Source organism: Callorhinus ursinus, unplaced genomic scaffold (genome assembly GCF_003265705.2).
Source record: "Callorhinus ursinus isolate GAN/ISIS: 27379988/994484 unplaced genomic scaffold, GSC_fseal_2.0 scaffold17, whole genome shotgun sequence".
Classification (NCBI taxonomy): domain Eukaryota; kingdom Metazoa; phylum Chordata; class Mammalia; order Carnivora; family Otariidae; genus Callorhinus; species Callorhinus ursinus.
Window position 1 is genome coordinate 16,709,377 of NW_027397079.1, and position 21,432 is coordinate 16,730,808.

Sequence of the window (21,432 nt, forward strand, 5' to 3'; positions counted from 1 at the left end):
GTCCCACAGGTGCGACACTATAGGAGACACCTGTAGCGGTTCTCCTGAAATGGCTACCAGTCCAACACTAGCTTTCAGCTGCCATCAAGCAGCTCCAAGGTAGCACGCACCAGATCTCCAACCGTGAGCCGGAGTTGTGGACAAAGAGCTAGTTGGTAGGTGGTTCCTAGGAGCAGTGATTTTTCAGAGATGTTCTCCAATAAAAGCAGGCCAGCAAAAATCATTTATGTCAAATTTGTATGGATTTGCTACACAGATAACCTAGGGCTCTCCCCTGCATCAGTGGGGGAAATTTGCACAGGGAAATCTCCTTCCTCTGTGGGGCAACCCAGCTCAAGACTGGCAGAACACCCTTGTTAATTCATAGGTACCAGGTCAAGACTCCGAGAGGCCTCGCTGCTGAAACTGGGCTGCAGCTGGGGGAGATGTGCAGCTAGGGTCGGAGTGCGTCCTGCTTGGAGTCCTTTGCTCAGGCCCCAGGGAAACTTTCTAGTTTCTCTCTTGTCATTTTCATGTTCTTAATGTGGGTTCTTTACTGGTTTGGGACATCACTTCGGCTGACAAGTGCTTTGCCAAATACGCTGCAGAAAAAAAGGCTCAAGCAGCACTAAACACACTACCTCTTTTTCCGGAGTTCCTCTTCTTTCCCGCGGTGCACTTCTCCCCAGGTCCGTCATGGCGGAGGCGTAACTTCTAGGGCACTCGTGGTCTGCGGGAGAGGACGGGGTCGGAGTGAGTATCCACTTAGTTAGAAGCTGACCCTTTTAGTCATTTCCCCTGGTGGCAGCTATTTTCTCCTTCAGATTTAGAGAGACACCACAATGGACGACATGGGTATAAAACTCAAAGTTCATTACAAAGTTGCGAGAGAAGACACAGAGCCAGCGCATTCCAGAAGGGAAAAATATCCGAGGTGGCCGAAGTGGTCTAGTCACAAATATAATTGGTACATTGCTGGTGTAGTTATGCTGCAGCACCCGGTGTAGACAATTCAGGGTCGCAGGGATTTCTCATCTCAAAGATTTAATACTTTCTAATTCCTTTTGCCTCCAATTTATAATTACTCTATAGGGCCTAGAGAAGATGGACAATTTGAAAATAGCAACAGTTTACAAAAACTAAAACATTTTGTGGAACAATTTGAGAATGCAGTAATGAAACAGAGGAAAAAAAGAAAGTATGGTGATGGCAGAACTATGGGTGTGTCCATCCCCCCACCCCTTCTTGCTGCTCCCGCTTCATTAGTGAGTCTTAAGTCGTCATTTGAAGGCTTAAAAGGCCTCTATCTTTTGCCTTCCCTTTTGCTCAGCTACCTTATCAGAAAGTATATATTTATTCCAAGAAACAAAGGGATTAAAAATTCTCTAAATAGAGAGTACCACATTGTTTGCCAAACTGCTTATGAAATAATTGAATTGTTTCTGTTCACCTTAAAACAAAGTATAAATAATTATATTACAAAATTATGATTACAAGTATCTCTTAATGGTCTCCTCCTTTACACATTTATACATGGAAATGTAACTAGAGGCTACAAATAGCCCAGTAATCTCTGTTATAGAATTCTACCAGTATAACTGGGTCAAAATTAATAAATTCTTTCTCTTAGCCTTTAATAAAGCTAGTTATACTGGTTAACAAGAAGCATTAAAAAGAAAATAAATACAGCTATAAAGGAATTTAAAATGCCAATTCATAAAAAGAAAACATTGTTTAAAGATTTTGACTGCTTTGACTATAAGGAAGAATTGTTTACTTAACAGCAGGTGGGATATCAGTTGTGTGACAACATATAAGGATAAATGTCTATCAGTTGTGAATTCCAAAGTCTTTAGGTTTGGTAAGGTAGCATGGCCACAAATATTTCAGGTAAAACGTAATCAGTTATTTTTAAGAATGAGAGAGGATTATGTGCCATATATTTTCCATTTTAAATGCATATACTTTTATGATCATAGGGCTCTCATACTGGTCATTAACTTGTAAATTACTTTTGCTAATCCTTGGAATATAACCTATTTTTCAACTGGGCTAAACAAAGTTGGAAAGTAAATATTTTATTTTATTTAAATGCATTTCAAAGCCCTCTCGGATCATGTTTCAATAATGCACTCTATCTGTGCATAAAATTTAGAGGGGATTATTATTATTATAATTGAAAAACTGGAATTGTCCAATATTGAAAAACTAGGAAAAGTAGCTAATTAATTAAAAACTTGAACTATGACATGTCTCAGTCAGTAAAAATTTCAAATTGTAGGCATTGATTTAAAAAATTCTAATCTGTTGTTTTTGAAGCATGTTGTGTAGTATAAATGAAAGCAAAGATAAATCCTAATAAGCAAACGTGTGCAATGGCAGCTAACAATTGAGCCACATATATTACATTAATATGAAATTTGAATTGTCTTTTTTTTTGCCTATAGAGATCATATCCTATACTACAAATTCTGAATTATTAGAAGTTTGAATCTCTTTTTTCCTACCTACTTCCTAAATGACTTTGGTCAAACCTCTTGTCTTCCCTGGGTCTCAACTGTAAAACAGTGCTTATAATAACACCTGTCACCTAGGTTCAGGCCAGTGTTAATAGATAATGTGTGTAAAGCACTTTGCATAGACGTCCCGTGCATAGAAGACTTGGATAATCCAAATTACAGCATGGAATGTTCTTTCCGGCTTCTTAGAATTTACATAGTAAACAGACGTACTTTAAGAATTAACAAAAAGAATTGTATAAAGATTGTATGAAAATGTCAAAACACCCCCAAAAAATCTCAAAAAAGTCCCCTGCATTTGAACTGTTATTTGTCCTTGTGTTGCCACTTCAAAGTGATAACCCATCTATGAAAATGGGCTTGGGAGTCACTTTTAACCTACATGGTCTAATTAACATGTCGATAGAGGATTCTTTCAGCGGAAATAGAAAATAAATAAAGATATGGAAAGGCAGAGAAAATGAAATACACTGAGTGATGGAGATGAGACTTCTGTATATATAGCTTAAAGGTACATTCACAAAAATTTTATTCCACTGTGTCCTTTAAATGAAGAAAGTCATTAAACAAATCCTATTCTCTTTTCATTGTCCATCAATTACTCATTACATACTTCAGTTTTGCTTCCTGAGTGTTTTGATGTAGTGTCTTTATATTGCATGTAAGCAAATTATTTATTGAGTGAATATAACTTGATGAAGTTAATATAAAAATCAAGGAAAAAGCTATTTGTTAAGTTATTGGTTTTGATTCACTTTACAACAAAAAAAAAGAGTTGTCAGTCTCTTAAGGATACTGATACTCAATCATGGTCTCTGTCTTGGAATCCTTTTAAAGTGGTAAAATAGGTTTAATTTGTTGTTTTGATGTAAGAGGTTTCAGCCCTAACATTAAGCTACAAGATGGATTTCCCTTTTGATTTTGAATGAGTAAATTTTTGTGAATTAGAGGTCACTTTAAGCCACACATCCAGCCCGAATATCACATGGGCAAATGAGACTATTCAGTAAGACATATTTGTACAACAAGCATTTGCTTCAAAACACAGAACGATGCCGAGTGGTCTCACGGCTTAGGAATGATGAGATGTAGGAATGGAAGGTGAAAGTGCTGGATGGTAGGTGTCTGAACCACAAGGAAAAAGAAAGAGAAGTTCATCCACCTTGGAGACTCCGTGCACTCTCGTGGTCTTGGTGGTGGTAATTGTTGTTGGTGGTGTCCAAGTCTTGGAAAGAGGCACTGTGAGGCATTCTCCCACAATCATTCTGGTACAATGGGCAATGAATAGCACCATCTTGAGGCAGTGGGTGCAAAGGCTGGGGCGTGGGGCTCCTTCTTAGAGCTTTAAGAGATGAGTTCCTCTCGGGAATATCTGGCAGAAGTTCACTGATAAGACGGTGCAGGATACTGTTGTCTGGCAAACTTCCCCTTCTCTTTTCAGCTTTAATTTGGTCACAGATGTCTTTAAGGGCAGAGTCCAGAGCCTCAAAAACAGATGCTTTACATTTTGCCTTTTCAGTCTGTTTTTTGGGAGTCGAATTTTTTTTCCTCCGGAAAGGCACGGGACTGACCAGAAATGCAAGTTTAGAAAGGCCAGGGTCCATTTCTTGTCTTCTGGGCTCTTCAGCATTTTCATGTTTAGCTCTTTCGTGTTTTAGCATTGTGGTAAATCGAGTATAGGAGGCTGGGCATCTGCCTTTGCAGGAGCTGATGAGGTGCCGGTGATGGTGGTGGTGATGGTGGTGGTGGTGATGGTGGCTGGATCCATAAAAACTTTCAGAGGATGTGAAAGAAAAGTGATCAAAGTCACTCTCACTGCAAAAGGATGATCCTTCTACATGAATGTAATCGCTGTGGTCAGACACAACTCCGTCCTGGTCACTATCGGAAAACTCCATATGCATTCTCGGTTGCTCATCGCTGGTGACTTCAATATGAATTGGCACCAGGGTTTTAGGCTTGTGGCTTCGTTGTACATGAGAAGGGTGTCTACTCTGATTTTCTTCCTCCAGCAAAGACTCAATGGAAAATCGCCTCTTGGGACATAAACCATTTTGTTGAGGTTCTAGGGCTATGGGAGATAACATTTCATCTCCTAAATTGGGCATGGATTTTGACTTTTGAATCAACTTTTCAAATTCAGAAATGCGGGTGGGGACCATGTCCCTGGGCACCTCCTCCGTGGAGGACTGGCTCCATCCATGGAGCAGGCCCTTGTGTTGCTGCTCCTTCTCATACTGCATTATTCTCGACTTGACGGAGCAAATCACCTCTGAATTCATCAAGTCCTTGCGGTTAATGCGGTGCATTTTCTTGTACAGTTTTAGGAAGCCTGGAGCGTCATGGGCTGACCTGTGCCGGAGCCTTGACCTGCCATTATTGCGGCCCTCCTGGATGTAGGGGGAAGCCCACGTTATAGGGCAGCTCTCCTTGGAATCCTCTTCACATAACAGAGAACCCATACTCTCTGACTTGGTTTTGGGGTCGGGAAAGCTATCACAGTCGTCATTTAGGAGATCGTCACAACTACGGGATTTGATTTTGGGGGAAACCGTTTCCTCGGTGCTGCTCCAGACCTCTGCATTTTGTCGGGCCATTTGCCAGCCATTCTTGAAAGTAATGGCCCTCTGTGAGTCACGAGGGACATCCAAATGCTGTCTATAAGCGTTACAGTAATCTAACTCATTGGAGGGGTTGCCGTTGAACCCTGAGTAACCGTAAAGGGACGGACATATATCATCCCCACCTTTTAATCCAGGGCAGCATGTGTGGAAGAGAGACATTTGGAGAAGTTAAAAGGTTCACAAAGAGGAGAACATGTCACTTAGCATGAGACCGCATAGCAAAGAGAATGCGGTTAGCATGGTTTGGTCTAGACACCAACTGTTACACCTGCAGCTTCAACTCTAGAGAAAAAAAGCCCGATTCTAAAGCAAGGTAATACTTTTTCAATGAAGGTAGCTTTGCGGATATTAGAGTTAACGAAACCATGTATAAAAAGAAATTAATGCAGCTAATCTGCCTATTTTGATTGTGTTCACACATCTTTCGGCAAACCTGGTGTGCCAGAAGCACAATAGTACCTCGAAAGCTAATCAATAGCATGACCTGGTAGTCATTTAAGGGTTGAACAATTAAGGCCAAAGGTGATATCGATTTAATTAACTTAATAGGGTCAGGATTTGAGTCTCATCTGATTTATAATGACAGAGAGGTAAAGAGTAATTTATAAACTTGCATTTAAATACCACTCCCATAACTGTAGCAAATAATTTTTCATAGGCACTAGATACAAAAGGCAGTAAGACAAAGTATTTTCCAAAATTGCAAAACCAAGATGTCGTGCACTATTGTTGCCAATATTTTTCCAAGAAAAAAATTAAGTGGAGCCTCTTTAGATAAACGAAGTTACCTCTTTAATTGCTCCACTTCCAACCTCTTATGAGGCAGGTTCTTATAAGGATAATTGGGTATAATATAAAACTTCCATCAGAGGTAAATGCATCTTGCTTTTTTCCAGGGAGGTTGTTTTTTTAAAAAATAATTTGCAATTTGATAATAGCTAAAACTGACCTCAATTTGGAATGTGTTTGGAAAGACTCTTTTGCTCTGCTGAGTTCACTAATAAATAAAAGGCCAAAGTACATCTAATGGGAAATTTCCTTCTTAGAAGGGAACCCCGTGAAGGAAAATATCCGTATTGAGAGTTCCTGCCTTACGATCTTACCCACATTTTTCAAAAGTAGATAAGCACATTAAGTAGATATATAATATTTGGGAAAGGAAGTTGACTTAGCACTCCCTGGTATAAAAACAATTATCTAAATTAATCAGAATCCTTTTAACTTTTGGGTGCTATCCAAGTGTAATCAATCAATGGTATCTCATGACTTATTATCTTAAGGCATTCATTTGCATAAATGAGTAGAATCTGATCAAAGCATCTCTGTGCATTTGATGAAAGGTGTCATAAAAGGGGCTCACTCCTTAAACCAGCTACTGCTTAACTTTAATCACCACATGGCAACAATTTTAGTGCTTACATTTGATACATGTAGCTGAATCTGTGCTACATTATGGAAACTTCTGTTAGAGCTCAGGTTATTCACACATTTCAAATTCCTTTGGTGTTTTGTTTCAACCCTGGGAGACTGGGGGAGATTGTGGGGCCCCAAATGTGGTATGGCCTCAGGTACATGCGGATGCCGGTTCAAGCCTCAGTCTCCATCTTGGGAATGTTCTGGTTAGCACAGCAATAATGCACTGAGCAGTCTTTCAGAGACCTGAAGGAGAGACTTGCCCTCTTTGAGCATAGCTCATCGAATTTCCAGAGAGGAGAGAGGCCATATGGAAAAATAGCTTGGTGATACCTAAATTTTCTAAGTATGGCTGGAAACCAGTTAGTTCTTACTAGTGGAATGTTCTGAATCAAACACTGTGTATCATGCAGAACACAGATATTCTACTGTCTATATGAATGTTCACCAAAATATAGAACAGATGGCTAAAGAAATAACTTCAGTAGGTCAGACACATTTTTATCTAGAACTAAACAATTAAAAAAAAAAGTCAGTGTTTTAGGCAATAATGTTCTTTGTTGCTACTTCTAATTCTTATTCTATAAATGTGATTAACTTTGCTAGTTGTAGTAACATTAGAACATTTTTGACAATATGCAAATATTCATAAATGTAATCTTTTAATAGCCTGACAGTAAGTTAGATATTTTGAATTTGTTCAAGAAAAACCCACAAATGATATATTTGGAGGAAAAAAGCATGAATATCCTAAATGATAGAGTCTATCGAGCCACTCAAATGGCTCACCAACCCGACCTAGTGTGTGTAGAAAAGATAAATTATTGTTCTGAAACTATATTGTATTTAAGACACTGTATTTAAATGCTAGCTCTCTCTGGATGGTTATCCTGGACCAGCTCTCACATGGTACCCTAGTTTAAAATTAAGCTTATAAATTGCTTACATGTCAATCTGTTATTGCTCACCTTTTGCTCTTGAGGGGGAAGAAGGAGAAGAACTGATCAAAGATTTTGTCAGCGTGCCGCCTGATCCTGGGAGGTCTGCTTGCCCCGGGCTGGTCTTGCTTGCACTTGGATCCAAGCCCCTGGGCTGCCCCACCGCAGGCTCGCTCTTCCTCCTTTTCCTAAAGTCACTGGCCATGCTCGCAGAACTAAAAGAAGGGATCAGCATCCATTAGGCTGGTGTTGGAGGAGGTTCACCCGTGACGCAGAATGACTGATGGAAGGTACTGGGGACAGCACGACCACTCTTCCCTCTTTTCCCCCAAACTGCAGTGTTAAGAATTCATTCCTTGCTATTAAACACTCTTTCTTTATAATCATCTCTTTAAAAAAATTCATAGACCGTAATTTGTTTTTTAGAGAAGTTTTCGGTTTACCGAAAAATTGATTGGAAGGTACAGAGAGTTCTCCTGTGCTCCCTTTCCTTACGCACACAGTGTCCCCTATTGTGACATCTTCTGTTACTGTGATACATTTGTGACAGTTGATGAACCATCTTGATTCATTATTATTAAAAGTAATTAAAGTCCATAGTTTTTATTAAGGTTGTTTTCCGCTGAATATCCTGATTTTAAGATTTCTCTGTGCCTTTTGGTGTCATGATAGCTCATTTCTTATTGCTGAATACTGTTCCATCATATGGATGCACCAGTTTGTTTCTCAGTTCACCTATTGACGGATATTCTGGTCGCTTCAAGTTTTGCCAGTTATAAATAAAGCTGCTATAAACATCCATGTGCCATTTTCTTATGTGTGTGGGTCTAAGTTTATAATAATGTTCTAAAGTAAAAATTCTTTTAGTGTAATATGTTGTGACTGACAATTCAGTGTTGTGATTTGTGTCACGTATCTTTTCTCTCTAAAGAAGAGTTCCAACAACATGACTCTGTCCAGAGAAGGCCTGCCACAGGGGAGGAAAAGACTCCAAAAACGAAGACAGCCGGTGAGACAAATTTCTCTTATCTCAAGGTTTCCCTGTGGCTTTTCCTACTACTCTTAGCTTGAAAACCCTTATACTGGAATTCTAACAGTTTCCTATTTATTTTATTTTATTTTTTAAAAGTTTTTATTTATTTATTTGAGAGAGAATGATTGAGAGAGAAAGCACAAATGGGGGGAGGGGCAGAGGCAGAGGGAGAAGACTCCCCGCTGAGCAGGGAGCCCTACTGGGACTCGATCCCAGGACCCCAGGATCATGACCTGAGCTGAAGGCAGACTCTTAACCAACTGAGCCACCCAGGTGCCCCTAATGTTTTCCTATTTAAATAATGAATGACTAATAATCTGGCCAGCAAGCAAAATATTAAAGGGAACTTTCACCCAGTTGTATCTCTAATGGCAGGAAGTTTTTATCACGGTCTGGGTCTGAATACAGTATCATTTAAGCCAAACACCAGGGAACGGGAGATATACAGCACCCAGCATGCCGTCTGTCAAATCATTACATAAAATTACATCAACAATGGCAGTCAGAGCACCGGCAGGTCCCGTTAGCCAGCAATACGCTATTTGCTTTGCTGACATTATTGTCTGGTGTAGCCTGCACAGCAAACCTGTGAGGGACGCTTGGTTATCCCTATTCATAAATGAGTGAATGGAATGCACACTTTGCAAGTATAGAGATGGGGCCAGACCTCAGAATTTGTCTGTGTTCTTCTAGAGAGGATGCCCATCTTCTTCTAGACCTGTTTTTGCTCTCCCTATCCTGTCATGTGAGGGTCTGTATGTCTTTCCAGCAGTCTTCAGGTCAGATTAGAACTCTAAAGTTCAAACATTTTAGGATCATATATACATGTAAAAGATATAAAAGGAGGACTTGGAGGAGATTTTTTTCTTAGTGACACTGATGTCATTGGATGGCATGCATGAACCCAAGTTACAAAGGACCCGATTTACAAAGTTTTTTACTTACATGGATAGAAATCCATAGAAGGGCAAATTAATGTTACACCATGACTTGTTGTTGATGGTACAATGTGGCTGAAAGTTTGTGTTATTCACCAGAACTATTAAACTGCGTCTGAATTTCTGCAACGCTATAAAGTAAGTGTGATATTTAAAGCCCACCAACTGAACTTACCTTGGCAGACGCCTAGAACAGTTAGGACTAGTGGTTCCAGGTTATTCTGGTTCAATTCTAGTTTATCTCTGCTCCTTGCCAACTGTGTGAACTTGGTAAGTTATGGGGCCTAAGTTTAGTTTGTTCAGAGTTAAGTGGGGAGTATAGGACTTAATTATTGTGGTGTCTTAAGGATCAGATATGTCTGGGTCTGAATACAGTATCATGTACTTAGAATGTCTGGTATATAGTAAGCCCCCGTTTATTGGTAGTAACAATGTTTCTGATTTGTGTGGTGAGCATATAATGAACAAATAGGTACTGAACATAATTTAGAAATTTTCTAGTAATTTATATATTTTTTTCAAATATACTATTATAAATATCAGCTAATAATATTGAACATTAGATTTTATAATTCCCATTTAAAGAAAAGAAAGCTGGGGGGCACCTGGGTGGCTCAGTCGTTAAGCAGCTGCCTTCAGCTGATGATCCCAGGGTCCTGGGATAGAGCCCAGGGTCCTGGGATAGAGCCCCGCATCAGGCACCCCCTGCTCAGCAGGAAGCCTGCTTCTCCCTCTCCTACTCCCCCTGCTTGTGTTCCCTCTCTAGCTGTGTCTCTCTCTGTCAAATAAATAAATAAAATCTTAAAAAAAATAAAGAAAAGAAAGCTGGGTTTAGAGGAGACAGGGAAGAGAAGAATTTCTTGGTAAAGGAATCCAGAATTATTTCACTTAATTTTTATGAGTTTTTGGATATGATCATATGAAATGATGCAGAAACAAAATAAAACAACTTCATAAAGTATGGTGCTCCAAGTAATAGTGAGTGATAACATAATCCTTGTTATTATTTCACTGAGTAGTATTCCTATTGAAAAAGAAACCACTGGGGGGCGCCTGGGTGGCTCAGTTGGTTGAGCGGCTGCCTTTGGCTCAGGTCATGATCCTGGAGTCCCGGAATCGAGTCCCGCATCGGGCTCCCTGCTCGGCGGGGAGTCTGCTTCTCCCTCTGGCCCTCCTCCCTCTCTGGCTCTCATTCTCTCTCTCTCAAATAAATAAGAATATATATATATATATATATATAAAAGAAAAAGAAACCACTGGTATAGAATATTCTGGTTGCATGATGTAATGACGTTCTTACCTGGCGGGTCTTTCCAGGCTTCTGTCTATAGGGGATTGATACAAGGAGGCCTGTTAAGATAGAAAAATAGTTCCATGAAAATTTTTACCAGGGCAAAATTTCATTTGTCCATGGACATTAAATTAGGTATCCTAAAAAGAATATTATAAAAACTGAGATGAAAAATACCATTTATTTTGATCATGAAATGTCTTTCAAAGAGAAAATATGTAACCGGATTTCTACTTTTTTCCTATCTACCTTCTCTTTTGGTATACCACACTGTATTTCTCTGTCTAACTCAAATTATCCACAGCCCAAACATTATCTGGGGGAGAAAAGAAAAGTTGTTAACCACTCCTTCATGTAAAATAGACTGTAAACAGAAATTTTCTGCATAAAGGAATGGTTTGATGTTTAAAAAAATTTTTGTAATCCTCATTCAGCCATTATACAACATAAACCTTCCTTATAATCTTTTTGTCATGCTGCCAGGTGTTCTCTCTAAAATATAACATTTAAGCAAAACCTGAGACATCTTTCCTCTGTCAACACAGACATGGCATTTAATAATACCACAGAATTTGGTTTGAAATTAAACTGAACTGCCTGGTACTTAAATCAGGTGCAGACTGGCATCTTTCAAAATAGTTAAGTTCAGGGTTGGCATAAAATAAATGAATAATGAACCAAAATGTAACCTTTTTTTAAAAAAAGTGGATTTTTAACATTTTCATGAGAAAGTAAACTCTCAGTTGTCCATGGTTGTAGGAATAAAGAAAAACAGAAAATACAAATTGATATACATAATTCCAAATGCCTATTGTACACACCATTTTCATACTCCTTCATTCTGAACAGTACAATGAAACAGATATTAGGCAAAAATATTAGAAATGACTTTTTCACTCCCTATGACCATCTTCCGGAATAAATGCTGAAATATTTAAGGCAAGAGAGGATCTGTATTGAGCTCCTGAGTATTTGAAATGACACTGCAAGAAAAGCAAAAGTAGTTGTGGCGTGATGTCTAGAATGTACAGGGAAATGTATATACAAGTATATATGTATAACTATATATACATATAGTCTTGGTTTGGGGCAGTTAGTTATCACAAACTGATGAAGAACTGAAATTCTAGTTTAAAAATGTCCTTCCATATGAAAGTTTAAAAATATCAGCCAAAAAAAAGCAGGATTTGACAGATTTTCATCTTAAGTTCCTATCACATAGAAATATTTTACCAGAGTATTAAAACCCTACTTAGTGCAAATTAAACCACACTTTAAAAACTATTTCTATAACTTTATTTTCTACTTATAAGTAAGTACCAATTAACCAATTAAAATATTAGTATTATTTATGTAGATTCTTTATGTAGATTAGTCTGAGAAGCCCTCTTATGCATAACTCTAAAATTGGTTCTGTTAATTAATATTTTCATTTGATTACATCTTACTGAGGGAGAATGGAATCTTGCCCAAAAGCAAACGAAAGCACATTTCTTCTAGAGAATATCCTCCCTCCTTTTAGACAGAAAAAGCATATTCTAATATTTGTAATTCTTAGAAAATATTTATATTCCTAGGTTCTCAACAAACATAAAATTAGAAGAAAAAAATTTGGTACACTAATCTGATAAATTTACATGATTACTTAGCTTGCTGAACTCTGAATCGGACACTGGAAAGGTAAAAAATAAATAAATACTAAATAAGAAGGAAAGCAAACAAGTAAACAAATAAAACCAGATAATTATATTCTGATGTAGAAATATTAATTCTATATGTTTTCAGAAAAGCAATACCAAGTAGCCTCAGAGCATTGCTGTTTGTGTGGGTCACAGCATTCATGGGACACCCAACCACAAACCATAGCTGATTATCAAAAAGTGTCAACTGAAGAACATCCTTAGAGTAATCCACACTAAAGTGATCAGAAATTTTGAACTGCAAGCTTGGAATGAGCCTAAACAAAATTGTAATGTGAGATAAAACATAGCATAAGAAGTGAAGGCTCTCCACTGATAAATTAATTGTGTTTTAGATTTAGGCAAAGAAACTGCAATGATTCCTCCTTGTGCTGGTTTCCACAATCCAAAATAAACTGAAACCAATTTTGTGATTTTATGTATAGTCAAAGGAAAAAGTAAAATATTACATTATAAGGAAACAGTGAAAGGTCTAGATAGATGACTAAGAGAGAAACTTTATGAAAATTACATGAATGATACTCACTCTGAAATGGAAATTGTCTCTAGAAAAGAGGTAACCTATTTTACCTATTAATGACTACTCAGTTTATGTATTACCACATTTTAACATACCTAAATAAAGTTCATTTTAATAAAGTATGGACAATGAATCACTCTTTCTGCTAAGTGATCATATGATTAAACTTTGCTTAAAAGTCCTTAATTGTTCTTCATTAATGCCAGTTTCTCAGTTTTATGGATTAGAAAGTATGTTACTCATGGCATATGCTAGGCACCTGATAAATGGTAGCTAAGGTAATGTGTAATCAATTACAAATTTTACCAGAAATGTTTTACATAAGGGTATTGAAGATAGAATCCAGTCCCTTATCAGAATATTTTTTTACACTCTGAAACACCATGATGTGAAATTAATATGCTACAGAATCATACAATATTCCTTCTCAGTTCCAAACAGATAATGGCAAATTAGTTTAACCACCAGCAAAGTGCTTTTTTTATGTTACCTTTTTTTTTTTTTGCCAATACCATCACATGTAGAATGCAAAGAGTTAAGTTTCTACTGTCTTTAGCCCATGAGTTATTGTGTACTGTTAATTATAGGAATTTATTGCACAAAAATAGTTAACAAGGAATAGTATTAAGTAAATAACTTGTTTCTAAAAGATCTGAATTCCAAATACATCTCTTGAACGTGCTGAAAGTGTGGTATAAAGGGAATGGCATGGAAGTGAAGGCTTCTAGATCTTTTTTATTTTTAACTTGCCATCATCCGACCTTGTGATTTGGGACATAGTTTTAAAAAATGGTTAGGCTCTACGTGTCTTGACTTAAAAATTAGTGATCTTTATATTTTCTCTCAGTTCTCAAAGAACCACCTTAAAAACATCCTAGAACTATCTGACCAAAAAATCAGAAATATATCTGACCAAATTGAATTCCACAGTAAATTCTTGGGCCCTTTGTATGTTGAAATGATACCCTGTCTTCAGATGTGGAGGTAACATAACAGAGAATAGAATTGCTTGTTGTATTTGTCTTTAGTTTCTATGCCTGTCTACAAAACATAACCCTTTAGAAATGACTGCATTCATTAATCTAGAATGTTCTTGATTACTCTATTTTGCTTTTTACTGACTGTGTAAATATTTTGGTTACTTCTCTGGTGTGAACATGCGTTCTGATGCGTAATTCAGAATTGCAAAGGGAAGCTTCCGGCAGTTGGAGATTTCCTGTTGAGACTGTTCCACAGTTGTCACCACTGTGTGTCAGGAGTACTTTCTGAGGCATCGGTGTCTTACTAGTTTTATTTTCTAGTTGCACATATTTAACCCAGTTAAGACTTTTTGATGACAATAAGTTATTAAGTTGTTTTCATATATACTTAGGACCACAGAGAAACTACTGTGTAAAACCAGTTTATGTACTCTGCTCCCATTCTAGCTGCTTCTAAGAATTACCACAGGGAGGCTGATGTTTAGCAAAACTGTCACTTTTGCTTATGTCAACCAGTAAGTCTTAAATCTGCTTTCCAAAATTAATTTCATTTTTTTCTTTGCAGAAACCAGGATAAAAAGCTTTGACTCTGGATTGTTTCTTCCTTTTTCATACTCTCTTTGCCTAAATCAAACAAAATTTGACATTGCCTGGCATACGTATTTTTACCTAACAGATTGTCATGAGCATTCTAAAATAGAGACAGAAAGTGCATTTCATCTCATATGCCAGTTATAATCTATTACAGTGGCTGCCTGGATTATAGCACTGAGAAGGATCAGTAATGCCTGTCAAGGATGTGGAACTGGGGAATTGTGACCTGTGTGCCAGTTGTTTGTCAGCCCTATTCTTGATTTTATCTGATGCTAAAATCCAAAATTGTATTTAGGAAAATGAAAGACTTACATAAATTTTAAGAATATGTGGGCCATAAACATGTAATTAATTAATTAATTAATTAATTAAAGAATCTGTCATTCTGCACCTCCAAGCATGATGATAAAATGGCTCTGCATAGTATTTGACACAGTCTAATCAAAACAGATGGTTGATACGTGCACTAAGAGTGTTACTTTTGATTTTGTAATTGTCACACTCCTGGATACCAGGACTGTGTTGAATAGTTCAATGGAAAGTTATGGCCGGAATGATTCTTCACCTACGTTTTAGAAAGAGCCAACAACAACTTTGGAATGATTAATGTCTAAGCAATGATACTGGATACAACACAGTGATGCAAAGATAGATTTTCTAAGATAGCTTAGACTCTATGGTGAATTGTTAAAACACGGTGGTTCAGAATCACAGTAACAGCTCCTAAGAGAGGAATCTGAAAAAGAGAATAATTTGTTTTTACCTCATTGGAAACACCAGAAGAATGATCTTGAACATAGTCCAGAGCCTTTTTAGGAGGCTGGGTGTAGATGCACCACATAAGCAGAAGTGTAGAGATGGAATGGAGGAGAGTCAATGGCAGCAAGGAATGGACATGTGGAAAAGGTGACAACAGTTAGAAATTGAGTGCTGATGGCATCAGACACACATAAAGAGTGCATGAATGGAGCCAAGTGGGGGTGGCCTAGGAGGAAGAGTGCAATATTCATAAATATTCTCAAGCACTGGGCAGAATTACTAGTGATGGGATTAGTATATTTATAAACTCATTTCATCAGAATCAAAATGAGCACTCATAGTCTCTAGCCACAAAGGAATGTAAGGTATATTAAAGAAACATTAAAGGAGTGGTGGATAGCATGCGGGTGAGTTTCCATGTGGGGCTGAAAATGATTATAGAAAAATGCTGGTCATTTAGGCTCAGAACAGAAATTGGTTTAGTCCCTACAAACCATGTAATCAATGATAACGATACATACAAAATAAAGCTAGAGGATTTTTTTGCTCTAAAATAAAATGCATTTATGTGAATAGTTGGATACAAATTAGGAAAAAAAATGAGAGAAAAACACTTTTCCTATTAGGTATATAAATTCTAGGAAAAATTCTTTGGTTTATATTTATTTACAGTCACTTTTGATCCAGTTCAATAAGATAAGGAATCTAACCAAGTGTCCTTTGCATTTTCCTGGACGAGAGGGACAACTATTAACGACCCAGTATCCAATATATTGTCAGTTTATGAGTATATAAATCAGTGTCTGATATGGTAAAAGAAAGATTACACTCTCTGATCTTCAATAAAGTTATGTGCAGTGGAATTATTCTGTTCTTTAAGAATTTAAAATTCAGAAACATCAGTAAGAGTATCAAAAGTATGTAACTGACGCATATCAAATGTATAGCTATTGGTAGATAGGAGTTCCCCAGTGAAACTTTTAGTAAAGGAAATTGTTACTTAGGGCTTAAGTTGACTCTTTATCCCAAACAGACTGGGCAATTCTCGTAAGGCCCACCTTTGGTGGGGGTTTGGGGACAAGATGTTTCACTAGCATAAAACTAGAAATCAAGGTCCACAGGATTTCTTTATTTTTCTCTTTCCTTATATCCCTAAGAGTAAATGAGGTATTTTATTGTGGGAGTATACTGACAGTATATTATTGTGGGAATTGCCCAGAGATTTTTGGTGTGTTCAATAGGTCCGGGTTTAGCTTCTGACTCTACCACCTACTGTCTTCTTACTATCCACTTACTTAACCTCTCTGGTCTCCGGTTTCTTCTTATTGGAGGGGCCTCCAGAGAACTCACTGAGATGATGAGTTCCGAACCCAGCGCTCGCCAGTGCTTGGTAGTTCTTCAGCAATGGGAGCCGTAATAATAGTAATTATTGTTATAAATGTCACGATACTTCTTCTGATTGAACTAGACCAAAACGGACTGTAAACAACTACAAATCTTCTATAAACCTCTAACAATTGTCTGAATATTCTAGGACAGAAACCATCTCTGCATTTTGAATTTAGATATAATCATCCTAATGCATGATGCTTGGTAGAGAAAAAGTACACAGGAAGTGTCTGAGCAGGTTTAACCATTTGGTACAGAAGTGGGTGTGGGCTCAGCCGTCCCCAATTTGTCTAAATAGCATAATTCGGCTTTTGTTCTGTAAATGACACCTATCTCTTCTGGTAATGGTATGTTTCATCAATCAAACAACATTCCCCTAATTTTCTTATATTAATAGTCTAGCCTCACTTACCGGGCGTCCAAACTCCAGTTCTGAAAAGAATTTATACCAGGGCTCATTTTCTAAATCTATGTCATCTGGATTTATGCGATCAGTCTGGAGCAGATGTGAAGGAAAAGGGAAGGAAAAGGCACACTGAGCTGAGTGAGGGAAACGCCGCGTGGTATGAAAAACACGCACGCGCATTCGCACGCAAACATGCACCAACTCTCATCCAACAAATCTCAGCAGGAGAGACCAAAGGATGTAAAGTAAAATGAGCAAAATTAGGATATGAAGATGAGTTTCGATGGCATCACCTAGGCCCCTAGTCACTTCCTCTTTTCCACCTCCGTCTTCTCTTTTGAGTTTGCTCCTTAGCTTTGATGCAGAAACTATGAAAAACTGTGATGGCCAGGAGCATGGATAGCACACCAAAAATAGGCTAACGTTAGCCGATTAAAGTTAAAATAGACTCGACTTAGTCACCAAGTAGCTCATCTGGGTGAGTCACTCCACTGCCCCTGCCCTCATTGATCCCAGCATGTAAGGCTGCTTCTGCAGACAGTTGGCTTGGGTGCAGATATATGGAGAGCCTGGCGGAGAGAGGGAGGGAAAAGGTGGGAAGAGAGGTGGGGGGAGGAGTGAGAGGTGCTGGGAGGCTGTTAGGGGTCGACTGGCATAAAGAACCTGGGGTCTAGTTGAGAAAGAAAGGGACAGCAAGCTGGGAGTGGTGGTGAGTAGCTAGGCTCTGATTGTCCCCTTAGCCTCTGGAGAGCAAAGGCTACCCCTGAGTTTCCCAAAGGGCATTAGCAAAGGTAATGAAGGAAGGAGCTCACCCAGGTGGGGGAAAGAGCCGGGGTGCACGGGCTTGGTATGGGGAGGCCAGTCCTGGGCGGAGGGGAGGGGCTACCAGTTACTTCTCCGTATGGTGAAACAGAAAGAGGCTTCCGGCCAGGTTCCCTTGGAACAGGTGTCGGAGTTGTTGGGAGAGGGGGCTGTAAGAAAGAGGGGTGAAGGAAACACTGATCCATTAGTTGGAGGTTCTTGACGGATCGACGAGGACACCAGTTAGCAGGAGGAAACTTTTCAGAAAAGTAAGGTGTCCCTGGGGAGACCCAGATAACTTAGGAATGGTCTGGACCCCTGAAAAGATGTGAAGACAAGGAGCCTCCCAGAAAGTGAGGAATGATCACATTTTATGAGCTACCACCCAAGAATCACCTTCTACCTGTTTACCTTCAGCTGGAGGAATGGATTTGGAGGGGGTTGGGTTTTCACACTACTGTAGCTGGCTAAGGGTAGGAAGTGGGTGAGTAAGAGAATCCCACTCTGGTTTGGTTGACACTGTAATTCAGAGAAAAAGCCAATTTTCATACTTGACTTGCTCCCCTCCGGTGGTTTCTGAATATTGTATTTAAGATAAAACTAGGGGTGTTAATATAAACAGCTTGAGAAAATACATACAATTGCTTTAGTAATGGAAAAACCAGACATGGAACATTTACTTTATCCAACAACATCCTGAACGCTTTTACATAATTACATGCCCGATCAGACTGATTCAGGCTATTGACTTAATATTAAGTGAAGATGCTTCAAGTACTACATATGGGTTATTCTTTGACAATTATTTCATGACACTAATTAAACATGGTGCAGTTGGACAGTAATATTTTAAGTCAGAAAAAAAAATACCCCAGTTCCCTTAAAGCCATTCACCCTGGCCAGGAGAGGACATATTCTTTGTAATACTGAGTGTTTTGAGATAGTAGTCCATATTCAAACAAAAGCCATTATTTTGACATTAGCTTGTCCAGGTGTTTTATTGCTTTTTTGAATTCCCAATCATTTTGTTACTAGTATACAGTCTGTGTGCAATAATCAATTATATCCAGAGTATTTTTAGAGATGAGCATTTTATTTCAATATTTTCTAATAGGAGATCATAATGGTGTAGCTACAGACAGTGACAGGAAAATTTGAGGCATCATAACAAAATAGTGAAAGGACCTAGGTTATCCAAAATATGTGGTGATCATAACGATAAAGACCGTGTAGTAACTCTGGGGGATGTTTATGGTGGAATGGTGAGTGATAAAAGCTGAATATGATCATGTGTTTGTACAATATTTACAATGATATCATGAAGCCTGTGTGTGGATGAGCACAGGAAGAAAACACACACATATACAAAAAACAAAAAACAAAAAAACCCACAATGGCGTTCTGGTATTGAGATTGTCCTTTTCCTTCTTTTAAAATGTTATTTTGCTTTACTATTATAATGTTGTGGAGAACATCCTGTAATTACTATGGCAAGTGTTGCAAAAAAAACTTGATTCAATTTACAATTGATTCAATGGTACAAAAGTACTAATTGAGATTTTGATCTTAACCAAAATACAGTTTTTCTCAAGTTATCATTTAGATAATGGCTGCAGGATATGAATATTTTATGGAATAGTTTTACTGGAGCTGATTTTTAGGGTAATTGACATTAGAGAGAACTTTCTTAATTTTTTTTTTTAGATTTTTATTTATTTGAGAGAGAGAAAGAGAGAGCACGAGCCGGGGGGAAGGGCAGAGGAAGCAGACTCCCCGCTGACGTGGGACTCGATCCCAGGACCCTGAGATTATGACCCGAGCCAAAGGCAGCCACTTAACCGACTGAGCCATGCAGGTGCCCTGACATTAGAGAGAATTTTTTCCAGTAGTTTTTGTTCTGTGTAGAGAGGCCTAGTACTTCTTCCACAAGAAAACAAATCTTTGGTTCTTTCAAATCTCATTGTTTTTGATATTATAAACTTGATAATATTACCAATTCTTGATTTTATAATTCTGCTTTCACATATAGTACTTTGTTTTGCTAAAGGGAGATAGAAATTTCTCTTAGAGAAAACAGATTTGTTTAAAAAATATTTTGAACAGCAGAGGGCAGCAAATTTACTAAACAAATAAGTATATTTACCAGTGGTTACAACTTCACTTTGACTTCCACTTTAAGAAAATATGTAATAAACAGATATACGAAATCCTGATTTATAGAAATATATTTCTATGATAGAATGTGGAGTGCTCACTTCGGCAGCACATATACTAAAATTAGAATGTGGAAAAGGAAGAATATCTACCATCCTGCACCATAGCTTAGAATGACTGTTTTTCATGAATTATGATTTTATAGATTAAAAATTTAATTTATAGTCTCAGTGGGCAACTATCTAGAATCCATGCCAATAGAAGTTAGCAGAGAGAATGCCCCAAACAATGATCATTGGTAATTATCTATAACTTTCGAACTTAATGAAAGGCATACATTTGAGTAGAGCCTTTATGGTAAAGAAATGCAAGCAGCAGAGCTAGAATTTTCTTCTCACTGTGGTTGACCTATTGAATTGCTTTAGTTATGCAACAATGGTATGTATTATGTAGCAATCTAGATCCACTCCTAAGGTACACAGAAGCCTCACAAAAGTCAGTGATACATATACACATGGTCAGCCAACAGACAATATACACACTCATAATCCCACTAAATCAACACTGTCTGTGCGTAACTTGAAAGTTCCTTTGAGTTGTTTGACACCAATATGAACACTCAGAATCTCACTTAGGAAGAAGCATGATTATATGTTACTCTAATTGCTCATTAAAACAACAAAAAAGCAGATATACTGTTGCACATTTTTCTAGTCTTTTTGTTCTCTTCTCATTTTGAAAAACCCGGCAAATCTATGCTGAAAACAAATGTGTATCAGTGCAAGAGGAAGTGTTTAAGAAAATCTAAAACTATAAATCAGACAGGATTTTTACTTAAAGGCAACCAAGGGTGAACCATTTTTAAAGTTTTTATGTTTTCTACAATTTCAAAGCATTTAGTTGCTTTTGAGGTTACAGAAATTCTACTATTCTCAATATTCTCATTGCAGGTGTATAATTTCTATATGTTTTTCCAAACAAAAAGAAGTGCCAATGTAACTTAATTCTTTAAAATTTATGCTCATTAGATTTTAAAGGCTTAATGGTATTCACCACTATGTTTTATATTTATTGTGGTTCCACGATAAACGATATACATATTGTCAGCTGGATTCAAACCACCAGATGAAACTCCCCAAATTTTTATACGTTAAGCTTTGACGATCTTCACTGATAAGGAAGTGTAAGTTCACTGCGGATTTAAATTGCATTTCAGCTCTGCACCATGCTTTCGATGATTATTTCTTTCTGCTTTTTTCATTATGTGCTGGCTTAGTTATGGTAGAGAAAGGTAATGTCTTCATATTGTTTTCATTTTATCATGTGTAGAGAGATCCTGAATAAGTGCTTAATTTAATTTACTTTAATGTAATTTAATTTTGGCTCACCTATAA

The 21,432-nt window shown here is 37.7% G+C and overlaps 1 protein-coding gene and 1 long non-coding RNA gene across 17 annotated transcripts in view; one reads left to right on the top strand and one right to left on the bottom strand.

Annotated features, from left to right (window-relative positions):
- SORBS2 (sorbin and SH3 domain containing 2) overlaps positions 1 to 21,432 on the bottom strand; it is a 91,067-nt gene that overhangs the window by 31,748 nt on the left and 37,887 nt on the right. For 5 of the 16 annotated variants that reach the window (XM_073902322.1, XM_025886210.2, XM_073902323.1 and 2 more), the window contains 4 exons: positions 10,745 to 10,794; positions 7,504 to 7,688; positions 3,661 to 5,244; positions 621 to 709 (listed from right to left, as the gene is read on the bottom strand). In XM_073902322.1, coding sequence (XP_073758423.1) covers positions 621 to 709; positions 3,661 to 5,244; positions 7,504 to 7,688; positions 10,745 to 10,794 — 1,908 coding nt within the window. Of the gene's footprint in view, positions 1 to 620; positions 710 to 3,660; positions 5,245 to 7,503; positions 7,689 to 10,744; positions 10,795 to 15,292; positions 15,350 to 17,089; positions 17,174 to 17,895; positions 18,055 to 21,432 lie in introns of all 16 variants that reach the window. The other 11 variants (XM_073902327.1, XM_025886212.2, XM_073902329.1 and 8 more) reach the window with 7 other exon arrangements.
- On the top strand, positions 7,651 to 14,588 carry LOC141374347 (uncharacterized). The gene is made up of 3 exons (XR_012381129.1): positions 7,651 to 7,763; positions 8,405 to 8,482; positions 14,501 to 14,588. It is a non-coding gene; the product is annotated as an uncharacterized lncRNA (long non-coding RNA).